The 26,941-nt window shown below is 32.2% G+C and overlaps 2 protein-coding genes across 2 annotated transcripts; both read left to right on the forward strand.

Moving 5' to 3' along the window:
* Positions 1 to 522: 522 nt before the first annotated feature.
* LOC137919827 (uncharacterized) lies at positions 523 to 26,941 on the forward strand. The gene is made up of 11 exons (XM_068763031.1): positions 523 to 870; positions 9,353 to 9,487; positions 9,714 to 9,863; positions 9,967 to 10,667; positions 11,455 to 11,488; positions 17,945 to 18,026; positions 21,615 to 21,824; positions 23,668 to 23,767; positions 23,971 to 24,282; positions 25,790 to 26,060; positions 26,637 to 26,941. The coding sequence occupies exons 1-11, from the start codon at positions 624 to 626 to the stop codon at positions 26,939 to 26,941; spliced, it is 2,547 nt and encodes an 848-aa protein (XP_068619132.1). The 5' UTR covers positions 523 to 623.
* Positions 12,370 to 14,674, forward strand: LOC137919994 (uncharacterized). Its single transcript, XM_068763230.1, has 2 exons — positions 12,370 to 12,975; positions 14,579 to 14,674. Exons 1-2 carry the CDS (start codon positions 12,370 to 12,372, stop codon positions 14,672 to 14,674), a joined length of 702 nt encoding a protein of 233 aa, XP_068619331.1.

The raw sequence follows: 26,941 nt of genomic DNA on the forward strand, positions 1-26,941 counted from the left end.
ACATAATTTGTCGAACAAATGCAAATAATAAAAAGTAATATACAAACATAATTATCGTTTAAAGGTAGCAATGGTTTTCTACCTACAAACATAACTTAGACCTATTGATTGTTGGTAAAAGCTTTAAAGGAGAGGAGTAAAAGTATAATTCATTTGTCAGCATAAACTTGATGCAATCACTTTGTATGTTTTATAAGTATACTTACATTGATCTGTGGAGACGGTTAAAATCAAACTTTAGTAATTTAAGAAATAATTGACATTTAAGAGCAAGTTAAAGGCACAAAGATTTGAAAATAAGATAGTACGTAATTATCTCAATTGTATTCTAGTAATTTATTATTCAATTAGATGTAATCTACAATGTCAAGTGCGTCGTGTCCGATCTTTAGATTCCGATAGCCATTCAAGGAACTATAAAAATGTAAATCACCTTATTATAATAAACAAAACTCTACCATTTAGCTTTATCCTCAAGATGCGCAATGTTTGGCATCCATTCTTTGCTAAGAGCCGACGGTATTGACATGCGCTACACAAGACGTCCGTTTGTTTTTAATGATTTATTCAAGCGTTACAAAACTTGAATTTCGTGTGTTGTTCGTGACAGTGCCGTAACTACAATGAGCTACAATGATACAGATTCCGCTTTAACGAAACTTGTGACGAATTATGTTAGTGCGAACATATCAAATTATACTTATAACAGTGACGTTCCACATGTGAGTTTGTTCGATTTATACGAAGTGTACAGGACTAAGGAGAGGGAGCAGTTGAATGTTTACAGGTCCGTTGCCTATGTGTTTGGCGCAGTGATATTCCTTAGTAACCTTACAGTTGTCGTATCTAGCGGGCTAATAATTAAAAAAGGTAACAGTTATTATATTTTGAAATATTATTTTATTTTACAGAGAGCATTTCACAACTTGTGAAAATATAAAAAAATTATTAACATATATAGTGCCCTGTAATGTCGACAGCCTCACGCTTTTGATGTTGGAGGCAAGTCTAGCGGTCATTAGGTCAAACTTATCTATTTTTTCTAAATCTGTAACTAACATATAAGACAAAAAACCATCCATAGACACATAAAATTCATAAAATTAGTAACGCTTTTGAGGTTAACAATGTACGGTCTTAAAATATATTCTTTTTATAATATAGTTCCTAATTACTTTCTTAAATTTTTTAAGTAAAAACTTTTAAAAACATCTTGTTATAGTGTGAAGGATTTTTAAGTGATAATGCAGCTTGGTAATGAAAAGGAACTACTGTATTAAGGATAATGTCACTTATATGGTCACTTTGACCGCAAAAGAGGCCGTATGAGTTTGTAGTGAACTCTTCTCAGATCAGGGAATAGTTGGAACTCTTGTGGCTTTATGTTTAAGGATGCCATTGCAGGGAAGCTCAATCTGATTCTAGTCTATCGAATTAGGCCTTTCTGTCATTCTTCAAATGACGTACACTAGTGGTCACCATAAATAATCCTATGTGGATAATAAGTTAAAAAAAATGAATATATAATACATTTATAACTGAATAACTAATTATACAGTATTTATTTTTACGTGTTTCAATTATACGTACAAAAGTGAAAACAACGTAATAAATTTATATTACTTTTACTTTAACGTACTACTTTTTTATGCCCCATTCGGCTCCTATCTGTTTGTTGGTGAAAGTCAAAGGTTTTACGAAACTTTCAACATTAACTGAATAGAAACGTGGTATTAACATTAACACATTATGTATCGTAAAATATATATAGTCGGCCAAAAATTATTAAACAGAATCGTATAAAGTTTTCTTTACGATTAATCTTAAATAATATTCCCTATATGTAGCATAGATGTAGTAATTAACTCTCCTTCTATTGCTTTGCGAACTTAATATACGCCCCCTCTTGCAGTTAAATTATCACAAAATTTTCATAGCTAACCTCCACTCTGTCAAAAGAATATTTCTATCAAATTTCAAGTCTTTAAACCTTACGATTCCTGAGATACTGTAATGAGCCAGTACATAGAAGAAAATTTCTCATGTTGAAAGATTCGCGCCATAACCTGTTGTTATGGCGGGAATCTATCAACATAAATCATTGCTATTTATTTACATTTATAACGTGTTAACTATTTTGTTATGATGTATGGATATTTCAACTTCGCATGTCAACAATGAAATAAACATAAAAACATTTAAAATTAATAACTAACATTTATAAATCGTTAATTTGTTTTTATAACGAAACAGCCGTCTATGATTCTGTCAAATTAATTTATCTCTGAACATGAAAATATAATGAAGTAATCGTGAGAGTAATAAATTATTAATAATTCCTACGAAAATTTTCTTTAAAAACACAACATATATAATAGCTTAAACATTTTTTCATTATAATAAACTATTATAAATAATAAAACATTTTTTTAGTTTCTTGCCGAGGAATTAGTTTTCACACAAGGAGTTTTTATACGAGGAACAAATAATCATATAAGTGCGAATACTTAACAACAGACTAGACAAAAGTGGCCGATGATATCAAGCGTTATTAAAAAAAAATCATCGAACCTCTCACTCATCACTTCAGGTTTGAAGACGTCGATATTATTAAAAAAAAATTATTATCACGTCCATAAAAAATAATTACTCTAAAAAATGAAGTTATTGTATACTGTGAGAATTAAAAAATTGCTTAATTATTTTATATTTCGTACGCCTCACGATAATCGGTTTAGCGCTGCCCCCATTAGGCGACTATGATATCGATCCACCTAAGGGAGGATCCACAAAGCGTCTCCGCTCGTGATCGCCCGCCACTCGAGAACCCATAAGGTTGTAATCCCGGTATGAAGAATATGCCAATCCCAGTTCCTCCCGCGGATGTCGTACGAGGCGACAGAGTAAGGACAGCAGCGTCCTCTGCGTATTTTGATTGCCAACCCGCCCGCCTATCGTGGCTGTTATGGTATATCTTTATCCTGTTCCTGACTACGGTAGCAACCTGGGCAATGGAAGCGGGGCAAGATGTGCTAAGATCTGTACTTGATATTGACGAAAACGTTTGCAATTTAGACTTATTTCTCCGAGCACATAATCTCAAGGATTCATTTTAAATGTTGTTAAAAGTAAAATACTTATAGAACCATATAACTCATTTTTTACCATATCATACGAATAAATACCTCTGAATAAATTTAACGGATGAATCTTTTAGCTAGCTTTTATAAAATGCAATAACAATGTGTTTAAAACCTAACAGCTTCTTTTGAAAAAAAATCGTTATTCAACAAAGAATAACCTTAAAGCCTTCAAAAGTAAGATTACGGTAAATTAAAACGTATTCATATAGACATATGAGTATTCAAACTTAATGCACCGAATAATTTCAAAATCAACGCAAACGGTACAAACTTGTTGTTCCCGTGTCTCAGGTCAACGAACAAAAGCCATCAATTTGTTATTCAGAAACATCTCACCAGCGGACACTGCTTGCTTTATAAAAACTACAGGTCTATAGACGTTAGATCAAATATAAATCGATGTAATGTGGAGATCTATAGACGAACAAAAATAACCCACTTAGTCCAAAGAATTATCAATTTGAATTTGCGCAGAAAGTTTCATTCAGCAACAAGGTGGTCAGACTTTGTTGAGATCGTCGGAAGGCTGGATACAAGCTGCTTCTAACCGTTCCAATTAGAAATCTACAGAGGAAGATGTTGGGCAATGGACATAGTTTTCTTAAAACGACGGAGAATTTGTTGATATAATACAGATTAGTTTGTGATTTAAGTGCCTTAAGGGCGTTAGTACCTTCGTCTCCCTGTAAAAGTCTTTCTGACAGATTATATATGTACTTATATTTTTAAAATAAAAGAACTTTATGGTGGCAAAGAACAGATGAATATGACTTAGACTTATTTTTTATTATCCGCTGCTATAATTATGAACTAAATAGTTAAAGGAACGCCTACAGCAAACGCCTCCTATATTTCTTTGCTTCAACAATTGTCCAAATTACGGCAACGCGTATGTAAACTACGATAAAACTTTATAGCATCTCTTTCTAATCATCCTATATAAAGTGATCACTCTAAAATATGTCACATTAATATTTTTTTTTCTATTGAATGGCCTATTACTTCTGGCATCATAAAGTCTGCAGGGACAGATAGTAAACAATAATTAATTATAATATTCAGTGATCCGAATTTTGAAAATATTTTCTCTTACTGTATTATCAACACGTTATATATTATTTCGAGACCCTAGATATTTTGATAATTACATCACATGTTAATTGACAGCAAATAAACTATACATTTGCCCCTTTGAAGCTTTTTCATATACAACCAATTACCATGCATAATATTTATAATAAACAAGAAGGCTTAGATACATAACTATAACGTACCTTTGGCAGTTTTTATGTCGTTAAACTCAATGAAAATAATAACCTCCTGGGTCAAAAAAAGAAAATTTACGTAGGTTAATTACACTATAGGTAAATAATGATAGCAATAAACCGTATTAATATTACTATTTATTTTGTTCGAAAAACGTTTCCGTAGTTTAGATACGGTTGTCTGTAAGCTACCTAACGTATAAAAATGCATGAAACATTACTTTTTATTTTATTTTATGTCAAAGTATTTTATTAAATATATTTTTAAGTATCATTCATAACTTATTATTAACATCTTCGTCAATACAGGATACATAATCGTAGTCGCTGTATATGTGTTTAAAAATCTTCAAAAAACTTATGACTTGAGAAAGATCGTAGTAGGCCTACAAAATAAATCCAAATTGAATCACAGCAGTATCAATAAAATTTTCATTAGCAGTAACCAATCTTTCTAACTTTTCCCGTTACAGATTTGATGTGAATATTTGGTACAAAACAAAACATACGCACCTGATATGAATAACGCCTGAATACAAACCTTGCAGAACAGAGAAAATATATATTTTTTTAATATCTTATAAATACTCGTTTTTACATAAATACACATACGGTATTTAGTCTGCTCTGCATAGCTACATCTTTGTTCTACTTTAAAGAAAAAAAACTTTACCAAAAAATTTTATTTTTATTATTATTTACAAGGTCAGAAGAACCTAATTTTATAGAAATTAAAATCAAATTGAGGTTCCTTACAATGGCATCCTTCAACCTAATACTACAAGTGTTCCAAAGGTATCCTTAGAAAAACCCATTATAAACTCAGACGGGTTTTTTTTATAATCATTATCACATATACCCCGAATACAGTAGTCGGAGCACACTGTAAATGAGTTTTTGTAAGAGTGTCTGTTTAATGAACTTTACAAACTTATTATATTGTCATTCAGAGACATTACACGATACTGTATTAAAAAAGTGTACAGTTGCCGGTAAAAAATTTACTCATTTAAGGGAGCTTAGAAAAAGGTGAAACATATTCTTTTTTAAATTTTTAACCTGCACAATGTATCGCTTTCTTATATTTAATAAATAATTATTGGGTAGAGGCAATCCAGCGGTTGAAGACTGACTTGTGATCTTAGGCCGCTTGCTCATACGCTGGGATGCAATCTTGTATAATTCATACTTTGTGTATTAATTAACTAGGATTGCTATTACTCTGATACTAGTTTCCAGAAGATGGGCAGCAGTGTCATTTGCTTACCATAATATGACCCTGTGTCCGCCAACCAAACTGCCAAAGGGGAATACCCATAATCTGCTGCATAATCTGCTTATTTTGGGGAACCCTACGCCTTGCAGTGAGCGTCTAGGAGCTGAAAGGACGACGACGACGAATTAATAATAATAAAAGATGTTACAGTTATATTTATGAGCATCAAGCACATAAATATAAGTTTGACTAATATTTATCGACTAAGTATTGAAATTTTTTCTCGTCGAAACTTTTCACCCAGAAAGTGTTTTAATAAAATTATACGAATAAAAACTTTACTCGTAGATTAAATATGGGTTTCAAACAGCAAAGATCGTGTCGAGCTTAATAAAATTCATAGTTTGTCCAAAATTATATTTTTAGTTAATGTTTTAGTGGAGCTACCTACACCAGTACATTAACATGTGAGAAACTACCAAAAATACATTAATTTCACAACCTTTATTTTACCATTAAGTTTAAAAGATTATTTTTCTTCGCGATGGTTGGATATATCTTTAAAGGCTTAAAGGGTAAGGGGTAAAAGTATAGATCATTTGCTGACTATTAATGTTTAAACATCCTATCATAAAATCAATGGTCACACAAATAATAAATAACATAATGATAATAAATTAAAAAATCTCGTTTTGAAAATTCGGATTACAACATAATAAAATTAATTATTTTGACAATCTGTCCCTGCAGGATTTGTAATGCTAGAAGTTATTGACCTCTCGTGTTCCAAAAGAATTTCACAGTGTTCACTATATAAAAGGTGATTAGAAATAGGTTTAAAATCTTTAAAGCTTTTTGCTGACAATTAACCTACTCGCTCAAGCCTTCAAAGTTTTTACACCTTTAACCAATCACCTATATAGACATATAGGTAACACGCATAAGACATATATCACATGAATATGTTGTAGTGATAACTGGTTATTTTTTTAATTAACGAAAAACTTCTTTTCATGGTCACCTTCCAATCCAAATGCTAGACATATCAAGGTCCTTTGCGCGCAATAACTTCACGTAGCGATCATCTTAACAATCTATAAAATTGACGGCCTCCCAAATCCGATGAAATAAATGATATAATCGTTCAAACATAAGTTAGCCCCAGAGTTCATTGTAAAGAGATTTAAGTTAAACACCATTATCGCTAAACTAACTTAACCCAGTGAACTGTAAACAAGCAAACATAGTTTGTAGGTAAAAATATCGCTATAGTCGATATTTCACAAATTATTTGTGTTTGCTAAACCAAAAACTGACCTAAAAACCTTTACGTACATCCATCATTATCATCATAATTTCCTAATTGTTTGCTGGACACAGGCCTCTCCCATAAATTTCTTACGCTACCTTTACCGTTGTTTTTTTATGGTCCTCATTTTTGGTTTAGGAAAGTGACTTTTATATTTTAAATAAATTTTTCATATGTCTTTTAATTTCACTCTCTTCTTCAAGTCTTCCCATAATCGTTCATTCACTCTTCAAACATATATCACATAATCTAACATTCTCATTCATTCTTAATTTCCTTCTTTGCGTCGCCTTTCATACTCTCCTCAATTATCACGATCTAGGTATTTTCGTAATAATTTATCATAGTCTGTTCTTATTCTATTAGAACTTAAGTATTTATACTTATTTTTTTGTATTAAAGATGTTTATTTTGGATAGTTTGTAGTTCTTTGGTTTTTATTTGTTTTAATATTTTTATTTACATTTTGATTTTATTGCCTTATTCTATTGCTTTTATTACTCTATCTTTTATACTTGTTTAAATTGCTTACCCGACCCTATTTTAATTTTTGATATTATGTTTTATTCCTCGTGATTACATTCTTGTCCCTCCTGCAGTGATGGAGGAAGGACGCTCTGCCTCCTTCGTCTTTTGGTCTTCGTGTCCTTTACCGTTGTTGAGACTCCAGCAGCTTAGTTTTACATAAGACCTGTCCACTTCCATTTCAAGTTGCCAATTTGAGTCAACACGATGACTTTCACTATCGAATCTCCTTATAAACCACCATAGCCCTAATTCCATCTCGTAGAGATATTCCGAGCATAGCCATAGCTATTCGAGAAACTGTGCCAGCCTATGAATGAGACCGGAAAATTATATCTATTATATGCGGAATAATAAAAAGGAGATAGTAAAATAATGTCATTGAATAAAATAGTTTGATACAAAAAGATAGCCTTGGTAACAACTATGAGATGCAATAGCGATATGAATATACGAGGAAGTTGTCAATTAACACCTATTGATTTATATCTACTCCTATATTTATCAGCCAATTTGCAACTGTCCCAATATAAAAAAATTACAAGGCTGGCTACAGAATATATAAAAAAATAAAAAATACGTATTTTCGAAAACAACTATTTAGTTTAAAAAAAACATTTACGTGTCAATATTGATGGTAAAGTTAAATTTGACTATATAAGCTTGATTCTCCTTAATTTTTTTACCTTCGTTTAATTCACAGTTTCGAATAATAATAAACTCCATAACCGTCATGCATTAGAAAATAATTTCTTAGTTATATTTTTCCTTACTTTACTCTTGAATAATTTACCCGCAGTAAATTAAAGAAAGAAATACATAAAAAAACTGTTCAGTTCAGACACTAGAGGTTGTTTCTCGTGCATAATGAATAATATGTTTGTACAGAACACGCTTAAATTTGCTAATGGAACAAGTAATCTAGACAAACCTAATACGCTCAAAGCGATTACACACGTTGCTGTATAAATAGACACGAAAAACAAACGAATAAATAGCGCGTAAAGGATGGATTCTGTTGGATAGCGTAAATACCTGGCATATCAGCGAACTGCGTCTATCTATGACTATTGTTATGTACTTGCAAGTAACATTGGAAGAAAACATTAAATATGTGTTAAATTAATTAAAAATATGACTGAGGTTCACACATGTAGTATATCGTAATTTTGTGGCTAGAGACAATTCAATAATTTATTAAACAATAAATTTTTCCCATCTAAAAGGAATCCCTTTGTTTTAAGATCTCACATTTGAGGAAAGTTGCGGCAAACGATCTTGTTTTCCTTACTTTTTATGTCAAGAACCAACGATATCTTACATTTACATCTAATATATCTAAATTAGGTTTTAAATAATTTGCGATTTTAATTTTTCTTCTTGAAAAATATGTTTTAAAGGATTACTCCTGACATTTTGCTCCTCAAAAACAATAAAACCATTGGATTTCGTTAGAAAAGAGCGATTGCAAATTTTATTAAAAGTTAAACACTTAAATAATTAAATCACACAAACACTTTCTACAATATTATACGAGTAAAATTAACACAAAAATATTTTAGCTAGTTTTTATATTACTAATGCTTTATGCTTAAAACACAAAAGTTTCTCTCGGGAAAAACCCTGCATTCTAAGAAGAGTGGTCTTTGACCTTCTTAAGTAAGATAGATAAGATTCTTAAGTGAGAAAAGATATAAATGTAAAATGTATATGGACAAATATAATAACCTAAATTAAATGTTTAAAAATAAATTTAATGATCAGTTTTGCGTTACAATTATATGTAAAAAATATGGATAAGTTTATAACGCGTTTTCTTAACATTTTTTTTATATTTTTTCTTTGTATTTTCTTTTCAAAATTAACATTCTTAATTATTTTTTTCATATTTTAGGTCAACAACCAAAAAGCACATATCTCCTGCTTGGAAACGTCTCCCTGGCGGACACTATTATAGGAATCTCTATTATTTTCAGTGCTATCGCAGAAGACTCCACCAGTTCCAACCCATTATGTATATTCCAAATAGGTAGGTGATTCAATTTTTATTACAATAATTATCACTTTACAATCAAATACCGTAGACGACGAAGTATTCCTTCGACTTACGAAAATTTTCTCAACGTTTACTTTGTTGATTGTAACATATAATATATTTATTTTAACATAATGCATAAAATAAAATAAATGTCACAGAATTTACCCTATCCAAAAGATAGAGCAGTTGAATAACGTAATAATATTTTTTTAAATAGGTATGCTTGCTTGCCCAACGATGGTTTCCATCTTCAGCGTGGGAATGATAGCGATAGACCGTTATATCTACATATTACATGGGCTGTATTATCAAAGATGGTGCAACACCACGAAAGTAAGGATAAGCATCGTCTGCATGTGGATGGTTGGTAAGTACAAACAAGTAGGCCGTTATTTATAAAATAAATGTTTAATGACTAACACGCTTTGTTCACCGTAACTAATTTGCACCTTGTGTATGTCACGTTACAGGAATCACGCTCGGGTTCATGCCCGCTACAGGATGGGTCAGCGACGAGTATTTTAATTCGAAATGCACCTACGTTTCTCTATACCCTGGAACATTAATTTTGATCAATTCATTTCTGAGCATTATACCTATTGTACTCGTTGCAGTATTATATTCTATCATTCTTGTTAAAGCTGTTAAAAACGTAAATCAAATTAACACGACATTAAAAACGATAAGAATAAAGTCACCTGACCACGTTCCCGAAATGAGAGTGTACCGCGGAAATGGTAACAAAAAACTAGCACAATCCGTAAAATTTGTAAGAAAAATTGAGAATCACGAAATCAAAAGAAGCGTTTCGTTCCATACAATTGATATTTGCAAGACACAGTCAAAATTAGAAGAAAGAATAGAGAGATCAAAAAGCACAGAAAACCTCTGTTTTGAAGATAAAGATGATGTGAATTTAAACAAGGACAATTATAAAACAGAAAATAAACGTGTATCTGATTCTAGTATTTTTACGATCAGCACTGCAACGATTATCAGCGAGTCTGCATCAGATGTACGGCAATCCCCTAAAAAAATCACCAAGGCAATAACACACTGTAAAACCCGTTTTAGGGAAAAACTTAAAGAGCCTAACAAATGGCGAGCCATCATAATAGTCTTGCTAACAACAGGAAGTTTTATATTTACATGGATGCCATTTTTCATAACAGTTATTTTCTTTGTGTTTTGCGAAGAAAAATTAATAAACCCGAAGTGCGTAGACATGCGAATAATGCTCCGGGGCCCTTTAGGCGCTTTAGCATTTTGTAACAGTATATTAAACCCTATGATATACGCCTGGTGGCACAAAAGATTCCAGAGAACAGTAAAAATGTATTTTCAAAAGTACATCAAAAGATTGTTTAAAGAATCTTACTTCTGAAAAATTTTCTAGTACAAATTAATCTAAATAAATTAATTATACCTTTAATTCGAAAGATTTTTCAGAAATATTGCGATTACTCAAATCAATTACTGTAAGTTCGTTAATTAAAGGAACACCAAAAAGTTATTTATGTATTTAATATAAGGTAATGGATGTTGGTAAACGAGAACTTTCATATAAGCAATGCCAGTGTTAGAAAAGTGAAGTTTTTATTTATTATAATAAGTTTTGTTAATTTCACGCCATTGTAAACTCGTTTAATTAAAACATTTTTTTGTATAGTGGTACTTAATGTATGTATTACTATTACTTTATGTATTTAAATGTAATTTTATGTATAACTTATGCACAAATACAGCTAACAGCCTTTTCACTATTTTAAAAAAAGCTGCACTTTAATTTTGCCTTCCTTTAGATATCCAATGTTGCTTATTTTATGTGTCTAAATTAATATGCAATTATTGTAAAACTATTATATTTTTTTTTCGTAAGTAATTATTATATGTTTGTAAAGAATAAAAACAATTATCGTTAAAGATTTTAATAGTTTTAATGTTTATGGAGTAACGAGGTGTTAATTACAAATAATACGAATGATGGCGTAAGCGACAAAGCAAATACAACTATAGTCATTCATCTTCACACCAAGGTAAATGATGAGCAATAAAAATGACCTTTCTTAGTGATCAGTACAATGGCTACCGTCATAATTTCGAATTCTGCTACCAAGCATATATTCGTAGACGTTGTTTTGTTGCGCCTTAAACACCACCATCGTTTAAAAAATTACTGAATAAATAATATCATCTTATACATCAAGACGTCTAGCGTAATATGAAGCTTTACTATTCTTACTTGCGCGCTTTGTAGCGCGAGCAGTGGTGGTCACGTGATTTAACGGACTTTCTCTTGATGCATATGTCATAACGTAGATGGTCCTATTTGGATACTGAGCTATTAACAAAACCTTTGACGACAAGTCTCTCTATAACGTTTTCTTTCTTACACTTAATGTAGCCTAAGCTCAAAAAAAATAAACCGTGAACAATTATCGAAATACGTTGCTTGATCTTGAGCTCCTGGAGAATAAAAATATTATTTTTAGATGGCGTATATTTTAAATATATGTATTTAAGATGTATATCAAAAGTTTGAGTGCAATCACGCTGATATGAATGGGGAATCTATATGACTGAATAAGGATTTAGTTCTTGCCAAATTTTGTAGCGGTGTGTGGTGTAATCACACAATGGGGAGAGATGACTCTTGTTACGGTCGTCTGACAACTTTGCGTCCAGGCCGCTTGCAATCAGTGCTATCGGAAATCTATGCGAGATATTTAAGTCCAACAGTGGACTTCCTACGTCTGAAATTATGATGATGGCTGGACATAATACTATAGACTGACAGAACTATATAATACATATATGCATCATGTTTTATTTACTGATACTTTGCAGGGCTATTCATAGCGAGTCTGCCGGCCATGGGTTGGACTGGAAGCACTTTCAGAAACTACAGATGCTGGTACGTCGCTGTTTTTCCACCGCCTCTCCTCATCATCGTTTCACTCATTGTAATATCGGTAATCATCACTGTTTGCGTGCTCTACTTGATTATACTTCACAGCGCCGTGAGGACCGTCAACAGAATTAGGGAATCTCAAGAAAACCACACAATATCTTACATCAACGAAGCTTTTAATTGTGACGAACATGCGAATTCAGCTGCTGACGAAATGCCAACCACAATAACTATTACAATATCTCACACTGGTACAGAATCAGCAGAAAAATCACTTCAAGTGCGCGAACTGGCTGTTGTAAGTAGCAACAGACTGATCTCTAGAAATAAATTAAAAGAGAAAAACTTTAGGCCAAACATTTCCCTTTCTAAATCGACGACAGCCAACCACCATCCGAGTAAAATCAAAGCTGTGAAAACAGTATTACTCATTTTACTTTGTTTCGTGGGCACTTGGACTCCTTATTATGTAGCAATAATAATATACGTTAAATGTGACATAACGAAAAACGGTTATGATTGTGTACCTTTAGAAATATTGACTTTAGGACCGCTTTATCTTTTGGGAGTTAGTAGCAGTTTATGCGACCCGATAATCTACGCTTGGAGACATTCGGGTTTCAAAAAGACTTTATGGAAGATTTATTATAAATTTTTACGAAACATAAATAATATACGTAATCTAGATAAACATTATTTTTAAGCACATGCACAATTTTGTCCACTATTGTACATTTATTTATAATAATAAATAAACTATAAGTAATAATATTCTATTATTTACAACGTTTTCCTCATCAAAAATTACGCGTAATCATCACTGCGCTAAAATTATCTTTGTAATAAAAAATAATTTCTTTGTTTTGCACTTCATTACAAACGCAAAACACATTAGCAGCCATTTTGACATGACATTTACCATACAATAAAAATGTAATTTTGCTTTAAAAAAAAAAGATTTATATATATAAGTATTTAAACACTTATCTAAAACGTAATTTTTTTGATGGGCTAGCTTATACAGAGAAAGGTAAAATTATAAGGTAATATCCATTAAATCAAAAAAAGCGTATTTAAAAAAAGACCTACATTGGTCTGGAGGTACTTAACTGACAACTGCTCAGTCAGTCAATGAGCCATGTAGAAGGTAATGCTCGGGATTTCTCTACGAGATCAAATTAGTAAAGAAAAGATACATGTACTACGGTCAAAATAATAATGGTAATAATAAGAAAGAGATAATGAAATGCATGATTTTAAAGTTCAGACATTCACAATGATGACAAATATCTTTACATTCAATACAATGGTCCTAAACATTTTTAGGTTAGCTAGCTTCTGTGGCAATAAGTAATAACCACATTTATATTTCCAGGAAATCGTAATAGTAAGTATAAATATATTTTTATAATAAATATAATATATTTACTATATAATAAATTTCAAATAAATAAAAATTAATGGTTTTGTACTATGATTACTGCAGACTACTATTTGTACATTTGATAATTTTTACTTCATATACAGCGCAGTTGAAGACCTTGATTCCACATGATGAAGTTTTTATTACGGTACACCCCGCACTGTACTTGAAAACAGAAAAAGATATGAATGTTTATTTATGAATGTTTTTACCTGGAACCGAAAATATAATTTACAACCCTACAATGCAATACATATTATTTGGGAACCATAATAAAAAAGAAATGAGAAAATAGTATCGGACAAATCATTCCAGACATTATTCCATTATTAGGGTAATCTATACGGTTCGTTTGCGTTTACATAAATTACGGCTATTACGTATTTTTCGTAACGTATTCTCTACACAAGGTAACGAACGCCTGATGTAACACGTTATGTTGTCATCGCATAAATCTAAGTACAGTATAAAAGTAGAATAACAGTATAAAAACTTCTTTTGATAGTTTCGCGTTGTTTTTATTCATAAAATTTCTTTAAATCAAAGTTTACGTCTAAAACAAACAAAGGAAAATATAATGTACAAATTGTTACTATTATTTACTATTTATAAACTCATACTTTTATTTCCCGCTCTTATAACAAGTAACAAGTATTTTCGTTTTAATTATTTTTGTGTTCAAATATTAGATATGATAACATTTATACTACGTAGTAAATTTATATTCTTCTACTCTTCTAACAATCAGATGACTCCAACCCTCAATCATGCCAGAGAAGCGCTGCTAGAGTTTCTTCCGCCACTTCTCCCAGTGCTACTCCTTTCTGAACCTACTGAACACTGAAACCTCTACCACAGTAGTGTTATTAACAAGTCAATAGCAACCGACTAAGTCTAAGTACGGCCCTCTTGAATACTCTGGCAACACCAGAATGCTAAGTAGTTTTTATCGTCGAGGAACAGTCCAAGGCGAGGTCCCCTTATGGGGACCTATGAGTATAGGTACTGTATAGAGCGTCCGCCGCGCTACGCGCTACAAACCCATTAATAAAGTAGCGGCCCGAGCCGGAGCTCCTCCGAAAGCCGTCGAATTTCGCTATCGTAAAAGAGGTTTTAGTTTAGCAGGCACCCTCTCCGCCCTTCCGCCTCTACCCCGCGAAATCTGCAAATACTATTTAAGCATCAGTGTGAGTCCCGTCAAAAATCCACAAATTTGGCACGAGTACACCCGGGACTTCACTACTCGGTCGAATAAAGAACGAAGAGATTCGTAGACGAACGAAAGTAACTGACGAACGAAAGTAGCCCAGCGGTTTGGTAAGTTGTCGTAGTAGTGGGCAAGACTCATAGCGGGCAGTATAGATGAGCACGGGTTCCTTGAGGTTCTGGAGTGGGGACCTCGAACCGGTAAGCAGTACAGGACGTCTACTTGTTAGTTGAGGTTGGAAAATACTGGTAGCATGGAGTTCTCTACTTTTGGAAATCTATGAAAGAGGTCTATGCCCATCTGTGGATACCCTACGGCTATAATGGCGCCATATATATATATATATATATATATATATATATATATATATATATATATATATATATATTGATGATTATAATACAGCACAGCTATATGGCGGCTGTGATGTATTATAATAATCAAAAAGAAAACCTTCGATTCTGTCTCACCTAACCATCATAACTTACGAGTATGGTAACATAAAGTAAATAAGATTTTTTTGTTTGTTCTTAAATAATGAAAAATATCTATATACGTTAATTTATGACATACAAGTGGTAATAACATATTTACAATTCAAGATATGAGGGCAATAATTTATCGGACAAAAAATATTTATCAATATTATTCAAAAACAGATAAACGTTATACGTTTGTGTGTTGAGGGTTATTACGCTGTAAATGCTTTCATAATACTATTTCATTGTTTAATAAAAACATAAATAGTCCCTTTGAAATTAATCCTTTTTTCTTTTACGTTAAAATGTTTAACAACAGAACATAGCAGGTTTTAAATATTTTTTTTTAAATATTAATGCGCTTGTTTTGTCTAGTAGCTTTCCGTGTAATATAAAAAAATGTTGCTAGGAATATTCAACTGCCAGTAACTTAGAATAATGTATGTTATATCATTAATCTCTCTAGATAGTACATCTAGTAAATTTATTCTGTTGGCTCATGTAATTTAATAAGATGCTGTTCCAAAAGGCTCTTTTTTATGTACGCTCAACGATATATTCCATCACATATACCATTCCGTCAATAAAACATTATCTTTGTATCTCATCAGGCGTAATATAAATTATTATTTGGATCAAGTTCCTGTAAGATAATGATATATTCCTTTTTTGAATTGCATTATTACATGCAAATACTTTTTTTACAATTTTAGGTTTTAGGTAGGTTTATTATTAACACCCTGTTAACTACTCGACTTGATAAGATAATAAATATATATCATAACATAAACAAAATGTGTTTTTTATTTTTTTACCCAATTTATTTAATAACCAATTTTCATATAACTTTTATCGTATATATATATTATAAAACAAGATTAGTAAGCGACATTAAAAATATTTTTTTTCTCGAACTTTCGGAATACTTTAGAAGATACAATACGTCTATTTATTTATCATAAAATACAAAAATCATCTAATACGTCCTCCATAATTATTTAATAACTTTCAAGCGTTACATTTTTCAAGGAACGATGATGAATAATAAATATATATGTCATAAGATAATGATAACTATTTCTTATTGTCAAATAAATCATTGCGACATTTTAATTTTTATTAATATATTATATTTATTTTTCAACTCTCTATCTATCAAATTTAGTTATAATAATATAAATAGCTAAAGAAAAAGAAGATACGATAACTTTTGAATATTTATGTCTGTAATAATTTGTATATATTCATTACACATAATATATATTAAAAGGCTTGCGGGAATGTATTTTACGTTAAAATCATTGGAACCGCTCAGTGGAGATCTGGTTAGTATTAAGTAAACATTGAATGTTAAACACAAATTTTAGAATTATTTTTATAAATTTATATTAAAATATTAAACTAACACATCAACATCCTGTCGTTTGCCCTGGATATGATATGATGAAATATATTTTTCATTTGGGTTCACTATACCAATCCATTACATAAGCCATTAATTAGTTAATTTTTGAAAAATTCTTATAAAAGAAACTACTTTTTTTTTAATTTGTGTATTTACAGCAAAGATTCTATTTTTTTTAATTATATCATGTAAATGACCTCCGTTTCGATTTTAGCACACTTCTAAGCGAGTGCTGAAATTTTCAAATACTCGTCTGCTAAGACTGCGAGATCCCCGACAACTCTTAGCTGATTTTGACCCTCAGTTGACGTAGTATATTTGGTTTATGGATGTTGACGGTTTTCTAAATAATTTCATTTAGAAAGAATTTATTTTCATTAAAGAAGTTAACTGGAGGTAAATCTGGGCTCCTGAGTCGCTATGGGATGTGGTCTTCAGGAAATCAGCTTTTCCGGAAATATTCTTCGAACACCGGCATGCACCTTTTGAATGTTATGACAAGTAGCTCCATCTTACAGAAACCATGTGCTACGATTGTAACCATCAAATTGTAGTAGCATTTGTGACAAGAAAGCATTCGTCAGGTTTGCTTGAGGTGTGAAATTTTAATGTTAACGAATTCTTGGTCCACCCTGTACAGATTAAAAATACTCATACAGAAAAAAAAACTGGGTGTACCACTTTCTAACACTACTTGCAATCAAAATTAAAATAGAAATTAAGTTGCATTGTAATTAGATTATAATCAAACATTAGGCATTGAAGTAATTATTCCGTACCTCATAATTTGAGACATTCTAACTTTAAAAAACCCAATAATCTTAAGTAAACGAAACCAGGGACAGAATCTAGTCAATATCGATATTTATTTGATAGCAACAATATAATATATCGGTGAGTGACACATTAAAGAGAAATATGGTTCTAGTTTATCATATTGAATACAATAAAGATATAAGCGATTAGTTGAAAACGGTAGGAATTAAAAGTAAACTGCAAAATCGGATTAAGGACAGTATTGAGCGCAGATAATGGCACGTTCGGTGGTTTTCCTCCTGCTGTTAGCGGTGGCTTTAGTCCAGAGCCGCCACGAACTATACGAAGGGTAAGAATATATTATATATTGTTGCTTTTTAAATATACGACGTTAACAACTGGACATAGGTCTATTGCCGCAATCAACGCATGCCGGCCTGTGTTCTCCTCTTAAGAACAATGCCTCACGCCCAATATCACTTCAACTTGCACAACGCCCAATATCACTTCAAACGCCGGGCGATACTCTGATAGTACAAAGTTAATTTACACTGGTAAGTAAAGGGAGGTTCAGTTAAAAAAAGCATAAATTAGTAACTTGAGCTACTTTAATGAGTTATTATATATTTTATTTTATAATATCTTTTGTGTTTTATATTTAGTTTTCTTTAATAACATGTATATAAATAACATTTGTGGATATACTATATAAATTAAATAGTATAAAGAAAGTGTGACAAATTACTTTGACGATATGAAGTCGCTGGCGCAACCGACGCCTGTTGGGGGCTAAATGTTCTCGAATGGTGACCTCAAAGCTGTGGGTAGGGCCTCAATAGATGAGCCAACGACATAAGGACGCGAAAAGTCGCTGAATGCGAGTAACGCAAGCCCCGTCATCGTGGCTATATTTAAAGGAAACCTATGTTTGGCAGTGGGTCGTATATCGATAGAAAGTAGATATGATGATGATGAAAATAATATAAGATAAATAAAAAATAAAAATATTTATGTATTCGAAAGTTGTTAACTGACCAACACTATCAAACTCTACGAATTAAAATCAAATACATACTTGTTCATTATACCTAAATGTTCCTTACAAAAAATTGAGAATTCTAAAATATAATTAATCAATAGATTTTTAAGAGATTAAATGACAGATTAAATACCAACCATCCAACATTATATTGTTGCAAATTAATAATACAATACACAATGTTATTTATTAATTATGTTTTTATAACAAATATCCAAATTTTTTTACACAAAAATGTTCTATGGTAAAGACCAAAAATACTCTTTGGCGTCGTGACGAGATAATACATCTTACCCTGCATTACACCATACACTATTTTTAATCTAATTTCTACTTAGTTAATTTACTTTGTATTAATACCCAATAACTTCTTTTGTCTCTATCAATCGTTAGTAAGAATAGCATGGAAAGTCACGAAACTAAATAATGAGACATGACTTTACCTTGGCCCTGCAAAGGGCTTCATATTACAAGTATATTGCCTATTAGCAATACAAACATTGTTTACTGTACTCTTAATGAGGTCTTCCGGAATACATTTCCTTCTGTAAATCAGTTTTGTTCTATTTTCCTCAAAGAATACCTCTCATGAATGCATAAACAGATAAACAACTGCTATAGCCTAGAAGAGCCTACATGTTTCGCTTTATGATCAATTTAATATGACTGTTGACAACTCGTGTCGTCTATCTGGAAAGTTATAAAACAATTTATGCCATGGATTTTACGGACGAAGGGATTTTGCGATGAATAAAATTAAGATATCAATTAAATTAAAAAAAATCGTTAAAACATACTTTGTTTATATAATCAAAATAAATTTAATCTTAACATATTACAGAGGGATGGTACGGTATTGATATCGGTAAAGAAATTTGGTAGATCTCTGATTCGATTACGGGCACTGTGTGATTTATATTAAGTAGCCATTATTGAAACGACGAAGGAAAACATGCTGATAAAACCATAAATTGGAACAAAAATCCGCACTAGGATCTCGCGTATCAAGGCCTTGAATATTTGTTCTTTGAAATAAAGTGTGTTGCCTTGAAAAATTTAGCACAGCATACATTTAACCAAAGAGTTTGTAATATTAAATAGTTTCAAGGCTCATCATCAAATCAATTTGCTATGAAAGAATTGAGTCACCGTTGAAATTCGATAGGAATATTCTTTACACCGGGAGACAGCTAGTTTATACATAAACAAAATATCCCTTACTTCGTGAACTTAATGAACGCACCCTCAGTCTCCTTTGCTGGTGGAATTTCGTAAAATCCACTATTAGCTCGGTGTAAAAATATTCAACTTATATTCGCTAAGATGCATGATTCTAGAGAGTATGTGTGTAACTACAGGTATAATGCTACCGAAACCGATGTACCGTCCCTTAGGTATGCGTAAGGCGAGACGGGGGAGTACCTGCCGCTCCGTTTCATCAGTCCGCTGTCAATGCTTGTAGCGACGGAGGTTATGTTCTTTTTCCAAGGCCGGTACAACAGTTTCAGTAGCACTACCGGTCCAGTATATTAAATGTAAATAATCTAGTAACACGATAATTTTTGAAGATTTGCGTTATCTTTAATACAAAGTGTCATGCGTTATCTGAATTATTGTATAAGCTATGAAGGACCACAGAACATTAATTGCATAAACTTAACGCCAAAACTTGGTACAGTGCCAGGAGGCTAGGTTTAGTCTTAGCACTGCGCATTTAGTTAACATTACTGGACCAAGTTTAATATTAGTTATGAAGGCAAATTGAATATAAATTATACAACACTACTCCATAACTCCGGTTTCTTGCTTGTACCATTTCTACGGGCGTTTATAAACTTGCTGATTTATTGGAACTCGGTAGTTAAGACGAAAACTTTATTACTACCATCATTTAAACCTTACTTTATTGTTTAAACCCATTGAAAATAGTCGTTTATCAACTCTACCTTATCTCGGCTAAGTTAAAAAATATTCAAAGAATATTGTACATTTTAATAAAGATTATAAATAATCTTTTGTTTTATAAATATTAAGTACATTTTTTTAAATTATAATGAAATAAAGTGAGTTGCCTTGAAAAATTTAGCACAGCATACATTTAAAAAAAGAGTTTGTAATATTAAATAGTTTCAAGGCTCATCATCAAATCAATTTGCTATGAAAGAATTGAGTCTCCGTTGAAATTCGATAGGAATATTCTTTACACCGGGGGACAGCTAGTTTATACATAAACAAAATATCCCCTACTTCGTGAACTTAATGAACGCACCCTCAGTCTCCTTTGCTGGTGGAATTTCGTAAAATCCACTATTTGCTCGGTGTAAAAATATTCAACTTATATTCGCTAAGATGCATGATTCTAGAGAGTATGTGTGTAACTACAGGTATAATGCTACCGAAACCGGTGTACCGTCCCTTAGGTATGCGTAAGGCGAGACGGGGGCGTACCTGCCGCTCCGTTTCATCAGTCCGCTTTCAATGTTTGTAGCGACGGAGGTCATGTTCTTTTTCCAAGGCAAATAATATTGTACATTTTAATAAAGATTATAAATAATCTTTTGTTTTATAAATATTAAGTACATTTTTTTAAATTATAAATTAAGACATCACCAATGTCACGTATATCGTCATCATCATCATTTTAGCCCCAGAATGTCCACTGCAAGACATATATATGCTTCTCGAATAGAAAGCGATGTCTATCCAGTGTTTTCCAATAACCTTAACTAGGAGTCCGTCATTGTAGATAGACATCCTACGCGGTTAAAATATATCTTATCTGTAATAACTTGTTAAAATTAATATCGCAACATTTTAAATGTAAGAAGGAATTTTTAGAATATTATATTCGACTCGTAAATATCAATTATATTTATTAATCTGTTTTTTCAAACCTAGGCATGAATTATATCGCGTTGCGGGACCTTCACAAGAAATTGGCGCCTTAGAAGCTCATCTTGACATAATCTCCGCCACTCCTGCTGCTCGTTCATCAACCAGGCAACTGGAAGCCCTGGTCAGGTTGTCACCGGAAGATAAAACAAAATGGCTGCAGTATTTCGATCAAAAGCAAATGACTTATACGAAGATAGTCGACAATCTCGCCGAGTAAGTAATTAACTTATATTAATTTTTATGTATATATGTTTATACGAATATAATTATGTATCTAATTGATAAAAACTTTAACTATTTACTCTCGAAATAAGGTCATTCCCATTTCAAAGTAATTTATGTGATATTAACGTTATACCCATACTAAGAGACTGTATTAAGGGTAAGTGACGTCATTATTGGACTCAGTCTTCCCCATAAAAGCCTGCGTCTTCTTGGCTACTTCAGATAACTTCAACAAGGTCGTCTGTCCACTGTATGGATGGATATCATTAGCTAGGCTAGCTGGTCCATGGTCTCCACTCCAGTACCATAAGGGCCCCAACGGATATTCACGGCGATATGTGCCCACTGCCACCTCAAATTTCGAATCTGAGCTTCATTGCTGATTGATGAACTCCCTTTCCATGGTCCACGTTGAGCGAATGTGAGCTTGTTAATAAGGGCCAAAGTGAGACAACAAGTTTCCGTTCCGTAAGTCACCACCGGTAACACGCATTATAAAGTTACGTAACGTCAATATAAATAATCACCAGTCCTTGACAGATAAGATATTAATTTTTATAAGCCCAGTAATTTTACTATGTAATGCCTCTCTTAAATCAAAACACCAAATTGTTTGCACTATTACTTATAAGATAATTTAGAAACAGTGCCGGTGCCTAGATAGCTACAAACAAGAAAGACTATCTACGGGTAAATCTTGTAATTCTTAGAGGTAACAAATTAATACATAAATAATTTAAAATAGGAGCCACGCAGTCATTAAACTAATTTGTTCATAACTAGTCCAAAAGTTAGTCACGAAAGTTCTTTAAAGAGTAAAAGTTTTCCAGCCAGTAGTACAGTTTCATCTTTTGAAAGTTTTGTGAAAAATGTTTCATTTCAATACTTTTATATAGTTTAATATACGCCAGACTTATCTTATTTAAACTTGACAGCTGGTGCATTAAGTATAAAGTTATACTGTAAATCTTAAGCGATACATTAGCCTCTGTGTTGTATGAATTTTAGTCCAAAAATAATAAGTGAAAGAGCCGTAATTCGGCCTCTCTGATGCCCTAGGATCGAAATACTAACAACACAAGCCGAGGTCTTCTCGCAGGGGCCGTATGCTAGGTCTTTCCGTGGATCGTTCATCTAACATTTATGTCATAGTAGAATTTTTTATCCTCTTAATCTGGTAGAATTTCCAACATGGATAATAAAAGATAGATTCGAGGCTCCTAGGAGAACTGATGTACTGAGATATTTTAAAATTTGATTGATATTATAATTATGTGAATTAATACAAATAAATGCATCACATTTTTATTTGTCGTTCAAAATTCATTTGGCGTAATTTTGGTCATAGTGCTTAAAATAATAACGTAGCAGGGCTTATAAAATTCACTGTAACCCTCTTTGTAGATATCTAAGTTAAATTTTACCGGATTATTAAGAATAGAACTAGACTTTAGGTGCACTCTTGGCTGTAGTTGAAGGCGTGTCAATGGAGCTTTTGGGTTCGCGGACGATTAAGAGCGAAAAAGCGAAAAAGAACGAGAATGCTACATAGTTCATTCTGAAAGCCTTTTATTCTTAAGCTAGTAGTAGATTCACAGGTTTAAAAGGCATTGTTGTGTTGCATAAAAGATACGCACCGTAATATAAGCAAGCGCCTCCAGAGTAATACTTAAAAGTAACACCTAGCTATTTTAGTTGGTACAATCCTCATTATTCTGTCGTCATCCAGACCGCTAATGTAGATCTTCGATCAAAATAATTTAACCGCAAAAACAATCAGCTGGTTATATACTGGCTATACATAAAAACTTCATTTTTTTTTAAATTTTAGCATTCTTCGTGACGAAGAGGCGAAAATAAATCGCGCGAAATACGCCGCTCGTCAGAATGGCCAGTCAATCAGCTGGGACACGTACTATAACTCCGAGGAGGTATAAAATGTTATTTATATTACTTCAATGGTTTATTTTTTTTCTTACTTATCTCAAAATTCTTAGTATCTATTATTTTTGGAAGAAGTTGCGTATATAAATAAGAATTAGTGGAAGCTTACAACTATTTTTTTTTAAAGTTGTAAAATAAATTGTTATATATAATTAATTGACCTGCTTTTATACATTTGTACATCCTTCAGATTAACGAGTATTTAGACAAATTGGGCGAAGAATACCCCGAACTAGTAACTGTTATCAATCCAACGCTTAGCTATGAAGGACGCCAAATTAAATACGTGAGGATCTCTACAACACGCTTCGAGGATCTGAGGAAACCGGTGATCATTATCGACGCAGGCGTCCACGCACGAGAATGGATCACCCCTCCCGTTGCTCTTTACATCATTCATCAGCTCGTTGTGAATATTGTAGACGAGAATCTAACAGAAAGGTTAGACTGGGTAATCATACCGCTGGCAAATCCAGATGGCTACGAGTTCTCCATCGCTGAGGTATGAATGATTCAAATTTAAATTTAAAATATATCTATTCAATATCAAGTAGGCATTTACCTACCTTACTTAATACTTACTTAATAGGTACTCTTGTAAATGAAATTTAAAAAAAATTCATGTATACGTTATATTATACACCATGCAAATGAGTCAATAAAATAGGTTCCAGACATTTCTATAAACTTAAAAAAAAAACTGTTATTATATTTTAATAACCAGAAAGAATTATCGCATCAACTTAATTAGATTATTATATTATTCATCACTGCTTCAATTCTTTATTTAAATAGATAATTAAACTTGGTCAAATTAAAATATTTCGTTTAACTTCCGCACATGTATAAAGTTTTTATTTATGAGTATACCCCATACATCTCCATCGCTAGTCGTAAAAATATATTTAGATTCTGATAAAGTCTATCTATTATCAATCTTAACTTTGAAATATACCTAGTATTGTCTCTAACATATATCAAGAAGACAAACGACCCGGTTTAAGTCTTTGAAAAAAAATGCAATGTATAAGAGGGTTCCTATTGGTCTTATTAAAATCTATGAGGGAGGCCTATGCCCGCCATTGGATATCTTATGGCTGAAATAATGATGATCGTTGTCTCTAACGACTTGTGACCAAAAGATATTTACTGCAGGAGTTTTTTAATTGGTGGTAAAGGGTGTTGAAAATAATTACTACAAAAGTTGTTCGATTTTTTTATGTGACATTTAAAAAAATGAGCTAATGTAAACTTCACGTTAGGGTAATGATACGCGAATAGCTATTCCAAGCCTATGAATTGTACAAAAATATATTTTCGCGCCGAAACTGAACTTTAACTAATTTTTATATTTTCATTTAAACATCCATATGATATAAATAAAGAAATAATCTTTATTATTACAAAAAAATTATAATATCTTTTCCATACATGATTCTTAAACCAACCAAAAGTATTTCATAAGTAAAATTTAGAAACCTCTTCGTAAATACGAAGCATGACTGCGCATATAAAATATTACTTAAACGTGTTATACGAAATATTTAAAAAATATTATACAGTTGAAATAAATTACATAGATAAACATTGGTTATTAGTTGAAAGTTAATGACATTTTGATTTTTAAATTAGATATGTACACATAAATGGACATTACTTTTAATATATTAGGTTTACAAACTAGATACAGCACTTAAATGTACAAAACATTAAGTTTCACCTATACAATAAAAAAATACTAAAGCAACCTGTTCGCTGTGAACGCTGCTTGTATTAAAGTTATAAAATATGTAAATATATCTCTCTCCTACAAAATGAAAGATTTAAAAAATTATATCTATAATACTAATATTGTAATAATGTTTTTATAATACAGTCCGCCCATAATTAATCAGTTTCATCTTCAGATTATCTTATCTTATTACACGAAATCGAAGTTTTCTGTTATATTTGCATATATTCATCATAACTGTATGTAATAAAACCATCAAAATGTTTAATCTAATTAGGACCGCATGTGGCGTAAAACTCGCTCAAAAGCCCATGAAGGCGCCGAAGAATGTCCAGGAGTCGATGGGAACCGCAACTTCGCCCACTACTGGGGTACCAGCGAAGCTAGTGCGAATCCTTGTACACTAATATACGAGGGTCCAACCGCTTTTTCGGAACCAGAAATCCGTGTCATCAGGGATGTAGTCCTGCAAAACCTTAACCGTGCATCGATGTACATCTCTCTGCACAGTTTTGGAAACATGTTCTTGTATGCCTGGGGTAACAATGGTACGCTATATTTTCATTATAATAAAAACACAAAAACCGCAATAGTTAATATTTCCTTAGATATGACAAATAGCTACATGGTTGTACAAAAAACTGTGGTAATTTATTAGATATATACAAGTTTTAATTATTTTTTTGACATTTAATGTTTAATGATGACTACCTGAGATTTCGTATAAATATGTTAATAATACAACATTACTAGTTACTAACCTAACGCAAAGTGACTATCTGTCACTAGGGCCTGAAGCCTCTGGAGTGGAGACACATGATCTCATTAAGTTTGTTGGAAGACGCTGGATGCAGACTGCTTGCTTCCGATGATAATAGAAATTTACGAGAGGAACCCATGTCCGGCCGTGAACGGTGTACGACTGCAATGATCCTAATTGATTTAACTGCACTACAAATTTCTAATCTTTTTTAAGAATTTACCATAGATTTAAAGTAGAAAACATGAAAATAAATTCTGCGACATTTTATTAAATACTTAATTGCAAAAAAGTAATAATTTATGAAGCCATAATATGTTTTAAATTAATCATTACATTTTTGTATACATAATCTTTTTTTTAGGAACACTGCCATCAAACGGTTTGATACTTCACCTTGCTGGTGTAAGAATGGCAACAGCTATCGACAAGGTGGCTCTTGAGAAAGCCGATCCTTTCATCGTCGGTAACGCTGCAAACGTACTTTACTTTACCACGGGAACCTCCCGGGACTGGACCCGTGCTGTTGGCATTCCTCTGACATACACCCTCGAACTTCAAGACTATGGATTCGGGTTCCTGGTCCCACCAGAGTACATCCGGCAAGTTGTAGTTGAAACTTGGGAAGGAATCGTCGCAGGGGCGTATTATGTCTTGTCATCACAATAA

Source organism: Battus philenor, unplaced genomic scaffold (assembly GCF_028537555.1).
Source record: "Battus philenor isolate CCGP_79_NKW_IND1 unplaced genomic scaffold, ilBatPhil1.0.hap1 SCAF_17, whole genome shotgun sequence".
In the NCBI taxonomy this organism is placed as follows: domain Eukaryota; kingdom Metazoa; phylum Arthropoda; class Insecta; order Lepidoptera; family Papilionidae; genus Battus; species Battus philenor.